The 22,571-nt window shown below is 39.3% G+C and overlaps 1 protein-coding gene across 1 annotated transcript; it reads right to left on the reverse strand.

The window, feature by feature from the left end:
• Positions 1-1,416: 1,416 nt before the first annotated feature.
• Positions 1,417-21,659, reverse strand: ngfa (nerve growth factor a (beta polypeptide)). The gene is made up of 3 exons (XM_031753246.2): positions 21,498-21,659; positions 3,058-3,165; positions 1,417-2,728 (listed from the first exon to the last, which is right to left on the reverse strand). The coding sequence occupies exon 3, from the start codon at positions 2,715-2,717 to the stop codon at positions 1,827-1,829; it is 891 nt and encodes a 296-aa protein (XP_031609106.1). The 5' UTR covers positions 2,718-2,728; positions 3,058-3,165; positions 21,498-21,659; the 3' UTR covers positions 1,417-1,826.
• Positions 21,660-22,571: the final 912 nt, after the last annotated feature.

Below are 22,571 nucleotides of genomic sequence, written 5' to 3' on the forward strand. Positions count from 1 at the left end.
CTTCCTTAAACTATTTTCTTTATAGTCACAATGTTTTTGCGCTACCTTCCAGCCTAGCAGATATGTTTCGTATTAGTTCTTTTTTTTCCTCAGTTCCCCTTGATTGCCATTTCAGATGATTAATATTTTACCTTGAAGGTGTTCATGTTTGACTTGATATGATTATAGAGCCTTTCATGGCTTTGTAAGCTTCACATTTCCACAGCCACACTTGCTGAGTACTATCAAAACGTTTGAAATTTATCATGCTATAGAAGCATTAGTTGACTTGCAGTACAAGTCCTAATAATGTGATTAAGGCCAAACAAGGTATTGAAAAATAATGTATTAGATGTTGCATTTACATTTGAAAAAAATGCTTGCATTTAGCTTATCTCATGAAAAAATGTGTATGTTTTTCCCCACCAGTGTCCAAACTTTCTAAGATCAGAAACATTAAAGCTGTTGTAGTGACTGATTGTAGCCCTAGTACCTTGCTAAGATACAGTTTGCTATTTTTTCTTTAGTTGTGAACCTGTCTCTATGCAATATTCATTCCTTCCAAGTGCAAATGCACAGAGACTTCCCGTAGTGTTTACATTGGTATGCCAAGCTGATGAGAAGTCACCACTACTGCTGGGAACACTGGGAACATCACAGCTAATAAATCTGTGTGTATAAAATGCAAAGCATGTCTCTCGTGCCTGCATGGAATGAATCACATTCCTTCAGGCATCGATGTTCACATACAAGTCTTTCTACTGCCTCCTCTGCTTTTTTCTCTCTCCTGGAATATCTTAATGCAGAGACATGAGTCACCAGAAATTTGGGAATAAAAAAAAAGAACAAAAAAGAAAATAGAGTAGAATAATAATAATAATAATAATAATGTGGTAACAATATTTGGAAAATATTTAAGGTGACTCAGTGTCTGGGCTTGTGACTTTTAGCTTTTGTATTTTTTTGTTGCACGTGGGAATCATTTAAACAAGACAATGACTGTTAGAAACCCCATGTTACTGTACATGTTGCATATTGAAATTTCTCTTCCCCACTTTAACTGTTATATGTGAATATGCTTATAATATTTAATATAATATAAGCAAAGATTATAAAAAAAGAAAACATAAGTACATCAAATAAAGTTTAGTGTCTTGTTTGTTTCCCCGAAGGTTACTGCTTTTGAATTTATCATGAGCTAAACACCGAGGTGAAGATGTACTTACATTTGGGACATCCAGGGAGGAAGGACACAATTGTAGGATATGGACAGGTTTATCAAACCTGTTTATAATGGCTGGTTTAAATTTGGCAATGGATTATAGATGATGACAATGAAGCTAAAATGGTAAAGCAATGAGCTAAAAGATGAGCTCCTTGATCAGACCTACAGAGGTGTGACGGTCAGCATTATCTCAAACAGACACAACAAACCGGGCAAGTACTGAGGTGTTTAATAAATAACAGCATGAACAACACAAAAACAACAATAACATCAACATTAAAAGCTTGAATTCATTTTGTATATATACACATACTGTATATAATTTTATATTTGACTGTATAAACCATAAATATGACATGCAGTCCTCATAAGTTAAAACAACCAGGACTTCTTTGACTGAGGTAGGGTCGGGGGGCCGAGGGGCTGGACAGATGTTCGAGTGTGTGGATGTGTGTGTTTGCATTTTTAAGTATGTGTGTTGTTTGGATGCTTTGGTCAGTGGGGGTGTTTGTCTGGATGTGGGGGAAAGGATTACAGTATTGGCAATAAAGCTGCAGTGGCTGTTAATGAGAAATGTGTGTGCTCGGTTCATAGTCTGGTGGTCGGGAGTCAACCACCTCAGTCAGCGCCCCCGTCTTCCTCCCCAAGACTTCCGGCTGAGGACGCACACACAGGCGGCGTTGATGCGGATGTAACGCCAGGCTGTCTGTTCCTCGAAGATGGTGAGGGCACTTACGAAAATATGTGAGTTGGTGCAGTAGGAGTTCCAGTGGCGACTGTCGATGCCAAGACAGCCCGAGTTGCCTGATTTGGAACCTTGTTTTCCACCCCAACCCCCGGGTTTTCCTCCATTTGCGCTTCCAAAACCCCTTTGAGTAGGGGATCGACAGGTGGTCTCATAGAAGTACTGTTTCTTCACCACGTTGTTGATTGTAACATTGGGCAGCACTTCCACTTCGTTTCCGTGCATGTCTGTGGCTTTTGTCAGGTTGCTCACCCAGGTATTCATGCTGTCACATACCGAGTACTCTCCTCGGTGCATGGTGCGTGATCCTGCTCGGCGCCTTACCCTCACCCCTCTAACTCCATCAATGTCATAGCCCTCACCTTCTAGGGCATCATGTGATGGTGGAACCTCACTGAAGACGACACGAGGTGAGAAACGGTAACGTCTCTTGGAGAAGAGCTTTGGATCCACCACTGGGATGGAGGGGTCAGGGAGGGAATCCAATGTAGTGTGCCCAACAAGAGGGCTCCTATCCTTTGCGTTTAAAGCTGCCCGATGAGGCCTCTTGGTCCTGTGGTGGCTGGTCCTATGATGCTGCTTTGAAGTGTGTTCTTCAGTAAGATGGTCCCTGGCTACTGTCTGCTGTTGTCTTGCTCTGTGATTGGCTGCCGTCTGCTGTCCTACTTTGTGGTTGGGTGCCCCGGCACTCCGGGCCAATCCACCTCCCATGTTCAGTACAGCCTGGACGCCGATCAGGAGGAGCAGGACCAGTGATGACGACCTCATGGGCACACGTCCTAAACCAAACACACAATTGACATAATGTCATATGAATGTCTAAAGTGAGCAGTTTCACATGTTTTTTCATTGAAATGCACTTAAATAAAATAACAGAAAGGATTGATAAATTGTTTCTAAGTGAGCAATCCACTTGGAAAATGTAACACTTTTACCTTTACTTTGTATTTCTGACATCTAACACTCATAATCACTGATGTTGTCATTAAGAGGGCATTAGTTATGTTCTTAGTTTGACTTTTTTGCTCTGATTCACTGAGAACTTCTTCGGTCCTGCTCGAGTATGTCTTGTTTTTTACGTGTTACTTTGGTGAGCGTTTATGTGTACCTGTGGAATGTGTCCAGTTGAAGTGTGAGCCCCTGTGGACTCTAGAGCCAGACTCCAATGCAGGCCGGGCCCCTCATGCCTGCCATCTGGACCCCGTGAACTACAGCTCTGCAAAAGACACACAAATACACACTAAATACTTGTGCAAATGTTATTTTAGTCAGATATAATACGCGTTGACATTTTCATAAATACATCTGGAGCTATCGTTTTTCAGATCAAACCAAATCAAAGGAAAAGTAATCTTAAAGGCAAACCTCCAACTCAAAAGGAGTATGTGTTTAAGTGCCCTGCAAAGGGACAAGATGGGCATACCTAAATAAAACCCATTCAGAGTGAGAGCAATCAGGAATGTAAACATGCTTAACAGAGCGCTTTAGTTTATTTAGACAGCCCCGCAAACCTGCCACCCTTTTTTTTTACCACCCTTTTTTTTTACCGACATACACAATTTATCATTACCTAACCTTATCTCATGCCAAGTACACACACTCACCATGTTTAACTTTAAGAGCTTGCGCTTTCCGTACACTGGAATGTGAGGCATTTAACACCTCATCCAGTGTTACTCGTTACATAGTGAACTTATGCACTAATAATAGAGGATGTGGGCACGTATGCACACGTACAGACCTAGTTAAATATCTTTCTAGAAACAGAAGCCATGCATCTGCATGTGTACATGCACATAATGCTGTTTTTATGGATAGTTTGCACAGCGTCGAGTTGTGTGTGAATACACCCACTTCCTTCCACACAAACACCCAGTAGGTCACAGAGGTCAGTGGAAGCTGGTGTGACAGTATTACTGTTATTTCTTATGTAAACTTATATTGGTGTTTCACCTTGCTTGCTTGGTGCTGGAACACAAGTTTATTAGTGTTGTAAATATTTAACTTAACATGTTTCACTACTTTGGTGTGGGAGGCGCAGCCTTTTGAAAGGAGATTATAGAAACAAGGACATTAGAAAAAGCGATTAGTACTATATGATAATCTTTGCAAAACAACAACAACAAAAAAAAACATGATTTTTGTTCCCTGTGATATTTTACAGTTTTCTTGCAAAAACCAGTTGTGCTGTAATCCTTGCAGTGTAGCACTTAACAACCAGAAGAGGTCAGTGTTGCGGCTTTGCTGAACAGACCAGCGTCCATGTACCCTTTCAAACAGCTGAAAAATATCAAAATGTCACTGGCTCTGTTCCCATTAGAAATATCAGCTCAGCTAAAAGAGGTTTAAATCACTCTTCAGGTATTTTCCCACAAGCTAAGAATGTTAAAGTCCTTGACTTTTAATGTTCTTTAAACATGTTTTCTGCTGTTGGTTTTGTAAAAGGTAATGATGCAGTACTACTCAAGTACTGTATTTAGTGCAGTTTTACGGAGCTTGCTCTTTACTCAAGTATTACCGCTACAGTTTTCCTGCGGTTAGACAAAGCTTTTCATATACTCTTGTTTTTGTTATTGTTAACTTTTGAAGGTAAAATCCACACCCTTTACTTGTGTAAATCTTTTAATGCAGGGTTTAACAAGCATCCAATACTTTTACGCTGTGCTATTGTTACGACGTCTTATGTTAATACTTATTCAAACACTGCCAAAAAGTCAGTTTGGCAGCTGATCAGTAAAACAATCAAGTAATCACGGATGATGGAAACAGCTATAGTTTTATAAAACATACCTACTGGTTTTGCATTGTATTTTAGCTTCAATAAACACAAGCATACACACACTTAAACACCCACACCCTGCACACATGGAGCCGAACCAAACAGGCAGCGAGCTGATTGATCCAGGCTGATGTGCCGCTCGCTATTTGCATGGCCTATGGTGAAGGATCCTAATGTTAAAAATATGTGGCTTATGTTTAATGCTGGTGGAGCCAGCGTAAACACTGCAGAGCATGAGCACAGAGGTCAGAGCAGTTTAGAGAACACCTCTGACTTACAGAATTACTTCAGCACTGCATCAGAATCGGCCTGACTATCTTTCTGACCTTCTCGCACAAATACCATACACAGAAAAACAAACACACACACACACACAAGCTAGTTATTCTCTTGAAGGTTGTGCAGGATTTACATCTCCTCCCTAAACTGTTTGTTTTACGATTCTGTGTAAGCACTACTGCGTTTTACAGCAGATATTACTTAGAATCTACACTGGAGTTTAAAAACATCGCCCACATTTGCCACGTGTGGACTGAGCCTGGAAAAAAGTATCCTAGATTTAGGATTTAGGTACTAACACCCTATATCAAACACCAGAGAAGGAAGATCGTTGCGGTAGTGATAAAAAGTAAAATGTTGTACCTTGAAGAGTAGCAAAGCTAGAAGGAGACAGTCCTGTGGCCAAGTAATGACAGAGGCATTCCAAAACCGTTAAACCACAAACCAGAGAAAGGACAGACACTGTATGGTTCATATTTCCAGACACTACACATGCTGTATTAATACACTGGTGTATAAACAAAACCGTTGTTCAATATTCTTTTATGATTCATCCATCAATATAAGGAGCTTCCCTTTTTTCACAATAAGCTGACTGGCCAGCTTTGCCAGATAGTAAATCAAGGCCATTTTCTGTTGAGTCATCCATCAGTTTCACATGCTGGGGTTCCACGCACCACATGGCACTACCTGGTCAAACCAGACTGCCAAAGTTGATGAAAGCAAGTGGAAAAGATGACATTAGTCACACAGCTGCCGGGTTGTGACCTAGAAAACTAATCATTGGGCAACAGGAAGGGAAAAAAGACTTTAGAGACCAAATATGTAGCCAAAGACAGTGGAAACCAGCCACGCAGTTACTGGTACTGACTTTGTAACACTTCTTTTTTCTCTTTTTTTAGTCTGCTAGTCCACAAGATGATCTAATGATCAGACTACAGGTTACCGCATTACATACTCGTGTGAAACAACAAGGCACGAGAGCATCGCCTGCCATCACTCTGGGGTTAGTTTACAGTTAGCGAGGGTGTCTTCCTGTCTGTGTGATACATTAGTTATTAGTGACATGTCCTTGTTAAAAGATATGCAGGAGCAGCGTGTCAAACAAACACACGCCGCTCTCTCAGAGCGATGACAGCGGCGATAGATTATGAGGGGGTGAGAAAGAGAGACTGACAACGGCAGAGATAGAGGGAGGAGGAGAGAAAAGAGGCCGAGAGCAAAACAGAGAAAGGTAAACAGTTTTTCTGTGTCTTTCATCAACCCAGTGGAGCACAGTTCCTCCTGCTGTCAACCACTGGAAATAATTATCAGGCAGGATGACCGCCAGGTCAACTTGCTCTCTCCTTTTACACACATCCAAATGTTGAAGATATATTTATTTCCTCTACAAATGTTATCAGTGTTTAAAAAACTGTACTAGTTTGTGTTCAATCTAAACAAGTCTTGCTTTTTGGAGAAAGCTTGAAATGAAAGTCTTTCTGTCACAGTTCACAGTTGTAGTAGAGTTTGGACTTTTCAGCTCACAGCGACACACTCGCTGATAACATAGTGGTTTGAAATAATACTTACGCTGCTTCCATTCATGATGTTTCAGCTACAGAAGGAAAAGTCTGTCACAGTTTAGATTAGCTGCCATGTGAAACCAATACAACAACCTGCCACGAATCTAGTTGTTGTCACGTAAAATGATGTCATGCAGCGTGTTAAAATAACAATTAAATTACACTCCCCAATGGTTCTTGGAAGGCTGTGAGTCTTTTCTTGGAAACATGTTAAAACTCCTATATTTTGGCACAGCAAACATCCAGCAGTCACCAAAATTAAAAGAATGTTTGGATCTCTTATGCGTTAAAAGTGTGGATTTCTTCCAGATTTCAGACACAGCATTGTTATGAGTTATTTCACCCTAGATCACTGACAAGATGACTTCTTCTTTCTGTTTTCTCTGTGGCATTTGTGCTTTTCCTGATTTCGGTTGGCGCCAATTTAAGATTATTATCATGCTAAAAGTTTTAAGACTGTTTCCACAGACAGCTCCAAGAACTGCTGTCTCACAGTGGGCCTTATCTTACCAATGTAATCATATTATCTTATTATCAGAGTGTATTACTTGTTCCCAGTTTGTCACACTTTTTTTCTGTCATTCTCCTGGTTTGTCAGGTTGTATCTGGTGATGCATTTTGGCACTGTCAGTCCTCCAGTTTAGACCTTCTTATTTATTATTTTTTTGCTCATTCTCTTTACCTTTTAAGTTGTCTTAACTAAGCATTAGCGGTGTAATTCAAATCGGCTGTATAAAGCCATTTAACCATAGACCACCAACAGAAACAAAAACAAAACTATATTAGAGGAGTTTAATGATAGTTCAGTTGTCCATTTACTATGATGATGCCATTTTTTAAAGCCTGTGTGGCGTACTGTTCTGCACCTTTGTTCCTCTCTGTACCGGCCCCTGGTCTTTATGTTAAAAAGTCATTACATGGACAACAATAGCATCTGCTGTAAATCAGACATACTTCAAACACCAAACTTTGCCGCTTTAGCCACAGGACACAGGAAGAACGAGACAGGTAGTGTCAAACTTGTAGGCACACACAACCTGCTAAAGTACTTTACTCGTCACAGGGATGACAAATGATGCGAGATATGGAGAACAAAAGAACATTCGGTGTGCAAAATGTGGAGCTGGCAACTGCTACAGTATGGAAAAACACAGTATAAGGTCTCAACATGAACTTGAATTCACTCGATCGGTTTACTATGTCTAACAATAAAATATTCAAGGATTTAACTATACACAGGTAACACAGCACATACAGCTTTAAAATGTATTTCTCCACAAATGAGTAGCTATCAAAAGACTGAGCTTTCATTTAAATGGTGCTGGCAGCCATAGAGAGGCATGCTGGCAATCACACCAGCTGAACATTTGGCTCAGTACTTCAAAAAACCTCTTAAATATACCATAGCTTTGGGCTTTCTGCAAACATTTCAGCTACAGTATTAGAGGACTGTAAATGACATCAGCATTATGCAGTGGGGAATGGAAATTGATAAGCAACCATGCAAAGGATAGCACCTAAATGATTCTTTAGGAATATACTCTAGTTTGCACAGCTGTTTTTGCCATCAGCTGTTGTAAAATAAAAGCTTCTGTATGTCTGCCGAGGGCATCTTGAGAATATCAGGGAAGAGGGGAGCCACGGTGTTGAAACTAAAGGGAACAAACTGGCAAAGAGCCAGTATCTTCATCCCGCTGTTTCGTGCCTTTTTGGGTTTCTGTTTCTCTCCGTCTGTCTTTCATTTATCTGTCTCTCCATTTTTTATTTTTTTTGCTCCTGGAATTTGACCTAATGTTCATCTTTACTCTCACAGTTAAAAGCCAGAGGTAACTTCCTGAATACATGGCTGTTTCTTTGCAGGTGCAAAGCACAGGGTCAGACCGTTATCCTCTCGTCTTTGGGGAAAGTTACGCAACCATTTTCGGATAAAATCCAGAAAGAGTTTCTTTCTTCTTTCCAACTTTCGCTGAAGTCAGAGCGTACATAAATGTTTTGTTATGGGATAAAATAATATATATATCAGCTTCTGCTTCAGAAGCCTTAAAGTGATTGACTTTTTTATATTCACCAAACACAAGGACAACAGGATTTCTATTAGCATTTCCTGTGGAATGAATTTTTCTTGGAACTGGAATAACTGGGCTTTGTGTCCGCATATGGCTTCACTTTTACACTTTTATTAAACTACTCAAGAGAAGTAGATGTCAAAGTGTTGTGTCAAGAGGATACAAATACAAATAAATACAAATAAAAGCTGACAATGTATCCGACAGAATATAGGCACAATAACATACATAAGTTGACTTTATGTCACAGATTATGTCACAATGTAACAACGCCCCGGGGCATTTAAGGGCAACCAAAATACTGAACAACAGTTCCAAGAATCCCAAGCCTCTTCCTATACTCTGAGGTCTGTTGAACCTGAAAGTCTTTTCATCTGTGTTGCCGAAACTTCGTGCAGCAACACATTTAATTTCATCTCTTGACAACATTTGTTCCAGAGTCATGTTTTATTTACGGGTAAACCTGAGACAAAGCAAAGACGTGGCTACAGTGCGACGTCAACCCTTCCACTGTTGTCACATGATGTCTTACAGTAAGTTGAACACTGATTCATAATAATAATAAGAAAGACTGAATCATTGTGGTGTTCGTGAAAGGAACCTAAAAAATAAACAATACTTTCATTCCAGCAGTAATTGTATTTGGAAGCAAAAGGGTGAGTAACAAATCGAAGCTTTGAAATGAAACAAGTTTGTTTGTACAAACAGGGCTGTCATTTATTCCCCTGTCAATGAAAATATGAGATTAATGTTAGCAATGCAAAAAAAATTATTTATTAATGAACAACTTGAGTGATTCGCCTCTGATACAAAGCAACTTGGTTGAAAAAGAACACCAACAGCCCCCTTCCACTTTTACCTTCTCGGCTGGCTTGACTCCACTCGGTTTTCAGAGGTTTCCATCAGGTGATACTTTTTCAGTACCTGCTCCTTGTAAGCTGAGTTGATGCGAAAATATGACATCACCAGACGTCGTGAGATGCAGATGTTTTTTATGCTTAGTAGCTTATGGTACTATTCTCAGGGAGCTAGATGGAGCGTCTGGAAACGAGAAGTTTGCCAGGAGGTCTTTGAGCTGATGGCCGATCACGGGTACCAGCACACAGTGCCAAAAAAACCCTTAAAAACATTAAGTGATTACTGGGACAAGGAGGACCACATGGGTTGGAGTGGACGAACAAAAAGGAGTGGAAGTGGTTTAATCAAATGGATGATGGCGTATATGGGCACCGACCAGTGATCGATGGGAGGGAGAGTGGCCTCGACTCTGTCACTTAAGTTCACTGTGACTTAAGTGTTCGCTTCTGAGAGCAAAATATAAAGCCAAGGTGTTCTTAGACCACAGCCACTGAGGAGAATCGCTGTATTGTGTTGCAATTCTTGAACTCACAATAACAAGTACCAGACAAAGCTTTGAATTTATTCAATAAAATTTAAAATCTTGGCTCACTCACTCTCTCAGCTATCGGTGAGATGTATTAAGCAAGTTTTATAACTTTGTTTCTGACCACACTGCTCAAATACTTCATTCTATAATCTTACTAAAATTTTGTTTGCTCGATTCCAGCCAAGTTCAAGACATGACAGTTTTTTGGCAGTCACTCAAAACCTCAGTGAGAGCATCACAGTTTTGTTAGTGAAAGCCATTCTCTCCATTTTTCACCCCCTTTCTTTTTCTCCACATAATGGGCCCATCCCCAATCAACCCACCCTCTCCCTGCACTGGACCAGTGGACGTGGGAGGCTGATCCTCCAAGCCTTGAAGTCTGGATGAACACAATGATTAACATGTTTTCCAGAACCCTAGTTTTTATGACCTTGACATTCAACAATCTTCTCGTGACAAGTGTTTAATCTTTTGGCTTGGCTCTGGTAATAACTCCCCCTTCCTGGTGAGCATCTAAAAATCCCACAGCAGCACAGAGACATGAGGAGGGCCAGAGGCAAGAATGCCTGTCTGGCCACGGACGGCGATGAAGACAGAAGGATGGAGAGGAAGGAATCAGATACATCAAGGGATAGGGAGAGGCAGCAATATGGGAGGGCGGGATGCATATGGGCAATAAGATATCTAGAGAATTACACACATAAAGGAGCATGTGAGAGGCAAAGTAAGGAAGGACAAGTTTATAGTGGAACAGAAACTGAGACAAAGAAGAGTTCAAGGACAGGGTCAGAGGGAGGAAATAAAGGCAATGGGGAGTTACAAAGCATTCAAAAGAAAGGAAAACGTGGAGTTTCATCACTTTGTCTCTTCTCTCAATAGCTTTAACAGAAAACCAGCAGTTTCAGGCTTGTGTTAGATCATATTGCGGATTTATTGTCAGAGTAAAACTTAAACACCATTTATGTTGTCCATGCAGAGTTTCACTCATGTTGTTACTAATTCAGTTGGAGAACATTAGTGTATTATCTAATCAAAATGGCAAATAGTGGTTTAGGATAAAAAAATTCTCTGACTTGATCCATCTTCCAATATGAGATCGAAACAAAGCATGCAAACACATGCACTGTTGTAAGATGTATTTGTCCCTTTTTACTGATTTTTTTTGTTGCACATGTGTTAACTATATATGAGTTAACTAGACTAAAATCCAATGATCTAAAGAAACTCAAGAACAGCTGAGAAAAGGTTACAAAGTCATTTCTAAGGCTTTGGAACTCCAGTGAAGCGTAAATAAATGCAGAAAACGTGGAACAGTGGTGAACAGCACTCCCAGTTAGTGTTCATGATTTATCAATAAGAGGAGCCAAAAAAAAAGCACAAAAATTAGGATAAAGTTTTGGAGGTCCGCCTATTCTGTGGACTGGCAAACTCAAAATTTGAACTTTTTGCACTATTTGTGTCCGGTTACATCTGGTGTGAAACTAAGACAGCATTTCATAAAAAGAACATCATACCCACAGTCAGACATGGTGGTGTAGACCTGAATGACTTGCCACTAATGATGGAACCATGAACTCTTTCAGTAAATCTTGAAGGAGAATATCTGGTCCATCAGTTCATGCCCTAAAGTTTAAGTGCACTTTGCTTATGCCGCAGGATAATGATTCGAAACACACCAGTAAATTCACCTCTGTATAGTTTAAAAAACAAAATTAAGGTTTTGTTGTGGCTTTGAGTCAAAGTCTTGACTGAAATCAAATTGAGATGGTTTGGCATGACCTTAAACAGGCCCTTCGTCCTTGAAAACCCTCTAATGTGACTGAATTAAAACAACTGTGCAAAGAAGTGGGCCAAAATTCCTCCACCGTGATGTAAAAGACTTATTGCCAGTTATCACATATGCTTAAATGCTGTTCTTGCTGCCAAGGGTGGCACAACTTCTTATTAGCTTTATGGGGCAATTACTTTTTCATATAGGGCCATGTAGATGTGGATAGCTTTTTTTCCTTCAATAAATGAAATCATCATTTATCTTTACTTTTGATAAATCGAAACATTTAAGTGTGACAAATATGAAAAAGAGTAAGAAATCAAGAAGGGGGAAAAAAACTTTTTCAAGGCACTGGTTATGACCATTTGACAATGATGTGTTGTGATGTCAGAGGTGGGAAGTAACAAAGTACAAATGCTCAACAGATATGTACAGTTTGCCACACAGTGTGTCTGTATTTTTCCAGGAAGAGAAAAGAATGTGACGCAACTTCACTCAGTGAAGGAGATCACTGGAGGTCAAAAGAGAAAGATGAGAGATTACTTTTAAAGGTAAGGGATGCTCAATGAAGTTGGTAGATTGGAAATTTAAAGCTTACATGTAATGTCCTCATCAATTTAAGATGTTTTTAAAGAGACATTGGCGGTACATAGGATGTGTTGCTAAAGTTATATTTTTTTATTTTTAGATTTTTATTGTCAGAAATCCTGCAAAAGAAACTGAAATATACTGACTTGCTATTATTCAAAGGTTGCATGAAAATGCTAGGGAGAGAGCAGGCTAAACTGGTTAGTTTTCAGGATTGCGGTGAAGTTTACAGTAATGCATTATTGTGGCACTTACAATATGAAGCGCCTTGAGGCAACTGTTGTTGTAATTTGGCACTGTATGAATAAAATTGAATTGAACTGAATTGAATGTGCGGAGCAGCTGTGATGTTCATGGACAGTGTTATGTTACATCAAGGTAGCACAAATCAAATTAAATTTAAGGTGATGTTTTTGATTAGATTAACTCACTGAATTCTGCCTTTATACTAGATCTATGCTGTCAAAGCTGGGGAATCAGCGATGATAGCTCTTATAAGATCTGCTTATATCTTAATAATTCATTTGGCTGATCACAACATAAAACACCAGCACAGGTCAGCTGATCACAACATGTACACAAAATGTATTTCTAAGTTTTCATTTTCATTTCAACCAATGCCATCCATCCATCCATCCATCCATCTTCATCCGCTTTAAGACCCAATGTCACCTCCTCTCCCCAGCCAAGCTTATCCGGGGGAACACTTTTCCCAGGCCAGCCGAGAGATATAATCCTCCAGCGTGTCTATACTGTCACCTGCCAAATTTTTGTTTTAGGTGAAGAAGTAAAATCATCCATCTACAATAAATGCAACAGCAAGTAGAGTCATTTATTAGATTTCCTTTGATTGCCTTTACTTGTGTCCTTCATAACATTATGTTCAAGGTGAGTATATTCATTAGAATTGGTATTTAAGTTTAAATAAATTATGTATTCCCTTATATTAATATTATTTTTGTATGATACTATTATGGCATTAGATTCAGTTAGCTGGTAGCAATGTCCTCCAAAGAGCAACTTTTTTAGCTTGATTATACTCCAGAGCCTGTACTTTAACACTTCTACTTGAGTAAAGAAGTTGAATCTTAGTGCTCAAACCTTTAGCAGAGTATTTTTAACGCCAGTATCTGAGGAGACAAATGTGTGTAATTTTGCCACCTCATGGTATTGTAAACAAATCAGCAGCTGAGCAAGCCCAGAGTGAGTCATCCAGGTAAATTTCAGCGTAACGTAAAGTGAAACATGGGCGTAAATAGACAGATGTGCTCGCTAAGAGACCAAAATTTTCCATTACGCATCGTTTATGTTGCAGTCTGTCTGTCGCCATGAGCACAGGTGTGGTCACGTAAGACTGAGTATATGCTATGTCAAACATTAAGATTTGCACACAAGATTTTCTCTTAATATTCTTAATTGAATTTGGTAATGGTAGCATATACGACACAGGAAACATAACTAGTTCTCACGTTTGACAGACAGCTAAAAGGAAACTTTAATACATGGAAAGTAGTTCTGGTTACATCCCTTCAAATAAATTCAAATTAATTTTAAAACATAGTCAACAAACACAGAGGAAACACTCTGAAAGGCTGGCTGCAAGTTAGAATAGTTATACCTTCCACTTCAGTCTCATACTACTTTTTGGATTTAACTGATTAATTGCCTTTGTTTTTGGGGTCTAGGGCGAAGTGTTAACCAATATTGCTCCATGACGCTAAAGAAGCAAAATATGCAAAAAAATTCACTTGTATGATGGTGTCTAGCTGCAGTGGTCGCCATCTTTATTTCAAACAGTTTATCCTAATGTTGTTTTATTGATTAAGTTGTTTAGCCACAGTAGAAGCAGGAGGATGGACTACATTGTAATAATATTATCCACTAGAGATTGTAGCTATCAAACTGAAAATAACACAAATGGCATTGGCAGCAATCTATACCCAGAGCACCGCTGAATGCAAAGCTTCATTCACAACCAATGGAATATTCCGCACTCACAGTCCTGCCTCTGTAGGCTTCAGAGGTGTAGCGCTTCAGAGGTGATTGATTTAGCCTAATGTAATTAGAGAACATAAATGCACAGCCATAAGCTGGAGAACTGTAGATGAATCTGTGTAATTTGATTAGAGAAAATAATGTTCTTTTTACTTTTTAACCATCTTTAGTTCCACCAACTTCTACCAGTTTAATGTGTGTAAAGACTGTTAAAGATAAGGCTAATAACCTATATTAAATAAGCCTAATGGTTGTGTTATATTTTATAGATTTAAAAACAAAAGGCAATATTGAAAAAATTTAGGTCCCAGTCACACAGGCCTAGAGACTGGCTGGCAAGTGCTTGGCAACCACCAGTTGCTAGGGAAATTCCCTGATCATTTGTGAGTGGTTCCTGTCACTGTGAAATCAACTGCTAAGCTCCATATACACATACCTAAATGTATATTTTCTGACTCATTGGAGAGTGTTTGTGGGAGGTTGCTTGTAGTCTGCAGGTGAAATTGTTCCCAAAGTGGTATATGGAACAAACACCTCCATGTGAAACTGTTAGTAAAGCAGTCAAAAACACTCTTTGAGACTAATTTCACCCAGCAACCCCCAGCAACCACACACCAAACAGTCAAGAAATACAGGTTATTCTCAAGAAGTTGCCAGAGGGTTGTTGACTGGTGACTCTTAATCAAAAACCTTGTGGTGATAATGGCAGAAAGTTCACAACCCAACTCACCTCAAAAAAGAGCAATAATATAATAATAAGGAAAAAACTGGCCCCACTGTTTTGAAAGCAGCGCTCACTCTGGGTTTGGCAAATATGCATTAGGTTGGGTTTTTTTTTTTTAAATTTGGGGGCTATGGTTTTATTGTTAACCGATATATGCTATACGCCTGGTCCAGTGGAACAGACAGCCAGTAAACAGCAGCTTATAAAAGTTCACTCACCTGCCTGAAATGAGAAACGCAGCGGATTTGCTGTTACTTCCTGATTCAATCTTTAACAATTTTATCAACATCTCAATCTGTGATATATGTAATATTGTAGAGCAATTAGGGAAACTTGGTGATTTTTGGAAGCCTGTCTGCCCGTCTCCCAACTAAAACCACCATCCATCTGTGCTCTAGTGTTTGTGTTAAAATGCTAAAATTGTTAAAAAGCGTATTCCTGTCTGTTGTGATGACAGGCACTCAGACTGGGTCTGTTTTAAATAGAAATCTGTGGATATTTCTAATGTTTCTTATTCTTATCTAGTAAGGTTGCAGTATTAACTTTTAAAAGTGACTATGATGCACAATCATACATAGATACTTTCACATGAAGTCAGACTGAAAGATAATAGTGGATGCCTGAAAGAGGCATAAGTGCTGTATATTGTTAATGCATCAAAAAGGGTAACATTTGAGGCTGAACTTTACCAATTTTATGAAAGCCAGGATACCCAGCTTTGTCTCTAGTTAACCAAACAAAACTGATTACTGCAGTCCATTTTGTTGCACTCTTATAGATAGCCTTGTCAGAAGTGCACTGAATCTACTCAAGATTGTACAAAGAATCTTGTTTTTGTCCCAGTGTTTGTTTGATTGTACTCTGACACCTCTTACTAAAGACTTGACCAAACCATTTTCTATTCTGTGTGGTCTCCACATCGTTCTGTCATCACTCTCTCTCTCTGCTTCTGTGTCTCTCACTCTCCCTATCTCCCTTTTCATATCTCCCTCCTTTCCTGACCCTCCCACACTTTTCCCCTCTGGCTGATGTCTACCACCTGTCTGCATGGGACCTCCCAGGCCCATCCTCTGTCTGTTAGCAGCATGCCATGTTTGCTGTGTGAGCAGAGCTCTGGTGAAAGAGTAAGTGGCTACTTTCCAGCACAGCTCTATGTGTGTGTGCGTGTATGTTTTTTTTGCATGTAAGTGACTTGGAACAGGAGTTTAGATAAATGAATATTTACTATGGAGCTTAATACTAGGCTTAAGAGAGAATCCAGCAGAGAGAAATTGCTGCCTGCAGCGTCATACTCCCCAAAAGTCCTGAGGACTCACCATTAATCCTTGAGTTTTAACTGCAACAAAACTCGATGACAGATAAAACAGATAGTTTGAAAGAGAGAAAATTGCTTGTAAAGTCCTTGATGTATTGGTATTTTGCAGGATCCTGTCTGGCTGAAACAACTATAAGTAGAACAACACCTTGTTAATTTCTGCTGGCTGTGTAGGAGGCTAATCTGTTATGACTAGCCAGTGGTTCATCCTCATGCATTCTGTGCATTCTGAAATCGGCATAATCAAAATGAGTGCATAATGAGAGGCTTCGCTCGTATCCTTGGGGCTAAGGTGTGTTTGAAGGGTATCCAACACAAACATGTGTACATACACATGTACACACATGCACTTTGTGCATACTCATTAACAAACCCCATTCTCCCACTGCTGGGCTTGGTATCCGTTATTCTTACATTCTGTATTATGATAGCTTCTGATAGCCAGGTGAGAAAATTGTATCTCTTTAAAATTTATAAGAAGAGATGTTTGTGTAGATTAAAAAAAACAACATTGTTACAAAAAAAGGGACATTTCCGGCTATTTTCATGAGGCCTTTGTACTGAATCTAAATATTTGAGGAGACCAAGTATTTTGTTCTGTTGATGGCAACAAGAGCAAGTTTCATGTCCAGACAAGCTATAGTTAAACTACCAATTGGGATAATGGCAAAGGAAAGTGAGAGTGAGACAGTGTCATCACGTTAATCCAAATGTACACACACATCTAACAAGGAGTTGCGGTGAAACAATTCACAACATCAGACAAGCACAAAGTCAACAGATTAAGACCACAACACTGTTATTATAGCTGTAAGAAAGGCCAGCGTAATCTGGCGATTTTTCAGCTACTGTGTTTGTGCTGCGTGCACATGCATGAAACGAGAGTAAGCCATAGCTAAAAGTCACAGAGGCATTTATGTGGAATGAGCAGGCATGTCAGTACATTTAGATGTATTTTTTGTAGGTATATATAGTACTATGTACACATTCACATGTATAGAAATGAGATCAGGAAAAAAAATGCAGAGCACACAGACATAACCCTTTGATGGAGCACCTGTCAAATTCAGATCTTCAACACAGAATTGCAACTGGATTCAGTTTTCATCTCTGAAAAAGTCCGATCACAGAAGCATATTTTTGTGCAGCGGAAAGGGGCAGAAAACCAGGTCCATATAAAGAATCCTGCACATGTTTGACAAGAGCCCTGTTCAAATCCAGTAAGTTACAAATGTCAAACAATGTTAGCTGTGATTTCTGTTGAATACGTTTCCTTCCAAACATTGTGAGAAGATGTTTGTAAAAGAGATGTCAACAAGAATTACAGCAGAAAGGTGATGTTACATTTCCAATATTTTATATATATATTTTTTGTCTGTTCTGCTCAGTGCTTCTGTCCCTTCAGGATTCTGACCTGCAGTGGCCTCCAGATCCTGCTTTTCCTACACAAGCACAGAGGTATAACCTCAAGCTCCAACTCTGACCTTTTACCTTTCCCATTGATTTCAGACAGACCCTTCAACTAGTTTACTTTACGCCAGATGTTCTCATCCGACTCTGTGTATTGACCCAAAAGATAACCAGCGCCCTGGGTTTACATTCTGACCCATGAATTATCGAGAAAGAGGGATGCTTCCTTCTGCTTTATCGAGCATAACCATTACTCATAGAGAAAGAACGAGATTCCTTCACCTAATAAATTTTAGTTATTAGAGTAATTTTTTAAAGTAAAAGTTTGACTTAAACAGTTTTAACAAAACCTACACCTTAAAACTGCTAGTTTACTAAATTGTAAAATAATGGTAAAATAATAAAATAACCCTTTATATCAAGGAATCTCGTCTTCACATCACCAATGATATATTTTGACCACACTGTAGCATACATAAGGGTTTAGAATACGCACAAGATTACCACTTTAGGTAAGTATGGGTTCAAATTGATTTCTTGGTCCAAGAGTTAAAAACAAATTAAAAATTGTTTTTGGGAGCTTTTATTGTGTAATGCTACGAAAAGTGTTACTCTAAAGGATGCATGAAGAAACATGAAGCATGGAAAAGTCTTGCAAAGCAATTCAGAGGCTGATCAGGTGTGCAGATAACGCTTGTGGGCAGGTGTAAATGCAGGTGTTTGAAAATCTGTACCTGTCACTAATTGGGCAATTAACCACTGATCTAACTGTAGGATTATTAAGGATTGTGATTATTCTGCCTCCAGCTTTTGTGGTCTGATAAGACATTATCATTCAGTGTGAAGAAACCTTTAATTATTCTGTTGCCAACTGGCACCACCCCAGATTTTCTAGTACTGCAAGTAGTACTTGAGTGTAATCTGGTGATATGGTATTTTTACTGAAATAGCATAAAGCTGTGGGTTTTAAAACGTCACCTAAATTACGTCACATAACTCCCATCCTATATTAGCCTGCAGATTATTGTGTGAATAATCCTAATGCTTGGCACACAGTTTAATCATGTTATTAATCAAAGTGCAACTGATATTTTAACTAAAGATGCCATGTCCATCAAAAGAGATATAATAAAGATGAATTTTCATTGTTCATTGAAAAAAACCCCAACTTAAATTGTGTTTATTTTATGGTGTTTGCAAATCTAGAGTCACTTTAAGAGCTGTTTGTCGCTGGCCTCGGGTTAAAGAATCAAAGATAAACTGACAGTACAGGTGTGCTGTCACAGCCTCTCCCTTGCCCAGGTGTCCTGTACAACCATTCAGTCTAGACAGCTCACATCATTCCCTCCTTTATGTGTTTCAAGGGTGGATCCTGTTCTTGTCAAAATCCGAGTGACTGCAGATTCAGATTGTGACATTATGTCACTTGTCCACATAGCAAGCAGAATAACAAACAAAGTCAGTGGTGTGAGTTTTAAACTGACAAAATGATAAAAATAAAAGCATTTAGAACAAGAAGAGATGAAGGTATTACACTGGTATGTAACTTTAAAAAGGTCAATACGGTTATTTTTTTTCTGGGTAAATAACCCACCTGTAACATAAAAAACACTCTAGGATATAGTATGTTTCCTTATGGGTAAGCTATTCATTGCTTTACATTAATATGTTCCTCTTCACTGTTTAAGTACTTTAATACTTGTTCATTTGTAAAGAGTTATTCTCTTACGGTCTCCCTCCCACACACACACTAATGCACACATACACAATTGCACACACTGGTGCTAACATAGGGAAAGCTGTAACTCAGCTTCAAAGGGAAACCTGAGAGGGTCATGAATAATCACAGACATCTTTGTCTGCGGGGGAAAACAGCACTGTCCATCTGCCCTCCATACATATACGAACACTAGTTCATATGGCTTAAGTTGTTTTTAGCATTGCTAGGTTTGAAAGATTTACAGGGTAAAACCATTTCTGTTTCAATTGAAAACAAAGTTACACGTAGAAACACTTTTTGTTTTTAAATTATTTGAGGAAAAAAAGGAAAAAGCAAAAGGCAAAAACAGAGATATGCCATAAATTGGCGTTTTAAATTTAGCAAGTCTCCAGGTCGGTCTGCATAGATGGCAGACAGGCAGCTAGGTCAACAAGGCACTCTAGATATAATCAGTAATAACAGTTACTATGATTTCCCTTTCATAAAAAGAACCAGTCTTCCTTGAGAACACATTTTAGACCTGAAGTTTGAACACAGGCCATCTTATTTTTATTTTTAACTTACAAAACATTCATTTTAACTCAACCTGGGCTCAGTCCTCCTGCGTTAACCATAAAGAAGAGCATGTCATGTAAGATATATAGTCAGGTTGCTGCAGCACTTTGCCAACAGAGGGCCAACAGAGAGGAGATGAAGGCAATCACATCCCCTCCAGTACACATCAGCCTTTTACTTATAACTTTACTGTTTTCAAAGAAACTTTACTTCTTTACTCCTTTCAATCTACAGTAACCTCAGCTGTTTTTATTTTCTTATCTAACACATAGGTGCATAAATACAGTACACTGCTGCTGAAGCAGATAATACAGGTAAGTTGGTGGGTGACAAAACATAACACCTATCTATATGATATCTATATCGATATATCAATGTTGATATTTGGTAATTTTATGGACCACAACCAAACACCATCCTCGACACATTATATTAGAACAAATGAATGTATGTTTTTCACAGAGAGCCAAACGTTTATGACAAAGGTGAAGCCTTTAGTGACACTGTTGATTTGTTTAATGTTTGTGTGTGTAATCGTTGGCTCACAGTGACATTCCTCTCCTGTCAAACCCCGAAAGGAATTCCCTTGTAGGAGTGGCAGGCGTGAGGTCTGTGTTTAGCACCCACGCTTGCTTGCATACACACACACGCACAGACACACACACACACACACACACACACCACATTTTTAAAAAAAATTTAGTTTAAAGAGTTTAAAAAATGATTAGTAGCGCACCTTATAAACAACAAGCCCCACCCGGGTGTGAGGATACCCTCAACATACTTCATATTGGACATTGGAGCTCATCAGAATCTGCAAGTCTTTTGAGAATTGTGTAACATGAGTGGAGAGAACGACAGATAGAAAAAAGAGGGGGAGAGAAAGAGACAGAGAGAGAGAGAGAGCGAGAAAAAGAAAAGGTAACCTGATGTCCCAGGAGTTTTCTGAACAGTAAACGGGTTCCCATTGAAGTTTGAAGAACCCCCTTTTTTCTACTCCTCACCTCTATTCTCTCCTTCTTTCTACACCCTGTCCTCCCTCCTCCGTTTGATCTTTGCATCTGCAAATACCTGAAAAACCTCTGTACCCGGCTCACAACATTAACATGACACAGAAATGCAATCATCAGCAACATTATCTTGGTAAACTTTTAATAGTGGCTCCTGTATGTTGCAGTCAGCTGAAATCCCCCCCCCCTCTCTATAGAAAAGTGGCTGTGCTCAATCTCAATTTAGAGGCTCAACTTACATTTAACAACATGCTATCAGAGTTTCTGTAATAAATTCTGCTTCTGTGCCATGTGTGGATACACGCTCCACATATTTACACAGTGTTTAATAAAAAGAAAAAGAAACCAAAAAAAAAAAAAAAAAAAAAGCAAGGTAGGACTCACCACCCTTTAATGCTCCTTTTTCTTTCTCCCCACTGAGTAAAAACTTCCACAGAAAGTCTGCTATATTCCACCTCACTCTCTCCAGGCCTGGGGAAGAATTGCCCCAAACTCAAAATCCCGCTCCTACGTTTAAAGCTGTGAATCCACTTCTGTCTGTCTCCCTCCCACACTCTTTGGGAACTGCTTTGAACTGCTCTAAAAGTTTAGAGTCCCAAAGCTTCTCCCTCCCCGCTGTTTGGCTCACAGCAGGTCCTAGTGCCTACCCTTTCCTCGTGCGTCTGTGACAGAAAAAAAAGTGGCACTTTTAATAAACGTTCAATAGTGTCATTCATTTTTTCTTTTCCTTTCTTCATGCATCCATGTGTGTATGGCCTATATAAAACAATGGAAAAAGCCTCCATTTGATTCAGACAGTTTATGTGAGAGTTGAAGTCATATGTAAGGTCAGGAGGGCCATTGATTGCCGTTATTGTTACACTATATGAGTCATTTCTAGCTACTTCTAGCCACACAGACTCTAAAATATATAATTAGTAGTGCAGCATAGTTATGGAGGCAAGCTAGGGTAAATAACTCGTTAACTCTTTTAGGGATGTTGTAAAATCCCTGTCTTTAAAAGCTGACTGCGCAAATAGTTGCACGCTTCTGCTGTCCAACCCTAGAAAATGTGTACAGTTCAGTGAAATTCATGGACTAATAGTAAAAAAACTTTGATGGTCTGTTGCAACAAGGAATTCATGTCTGTTACTTTTCAATCATAGAAAAGAAAGGGAAATGCGACAGTGTAAAACTGAACACAAAACAAAACACACAGGTCCCATCAACCACACCCTGCATTCATGAGGCCCCTCCAGGCTCCTGTATCACAACAGTCTCTTTGATATTTCTCTTCTTTCCTAGTCTATCCATATTTGTTTTCCCATTTCATGGTTTTCCCTTCTCAGCCTCTATCTGCTTGTACGTAATTTTTCTTTTCCACAGCGTCTCTCTGACCTGAACCATATCATTGTCAGAGCCCCTGGCACTGACCAGAAAGACATCCTACCTATCTCTTGACAGACCTAGAGAGGAAAA

This window comes from Oreochromis aureus, linkage group 20, assembly GCF_013358895.1.
Source record: "Oreochromis aureus strain Israel breed Guangdong linkage group 20, ZZ_aureus, whole genome shotgun sequence".
Lineage (NCBI taxonomy): Eukaryota > Metazoa > Chordata > Actinopteri > Cichliformes > Cichlidae > Oreochromis > Oreochromis aureus.

Excerpts from the sequence above, each read along its gene's own strand:
- ngfa (XM_031753246.2), bottom strand. The coding sequence starts at position 2,717 with ATGAGGTCGTCATCACTGGTCCTGCTCCTCCTGATCGGCGTCCAGGCT.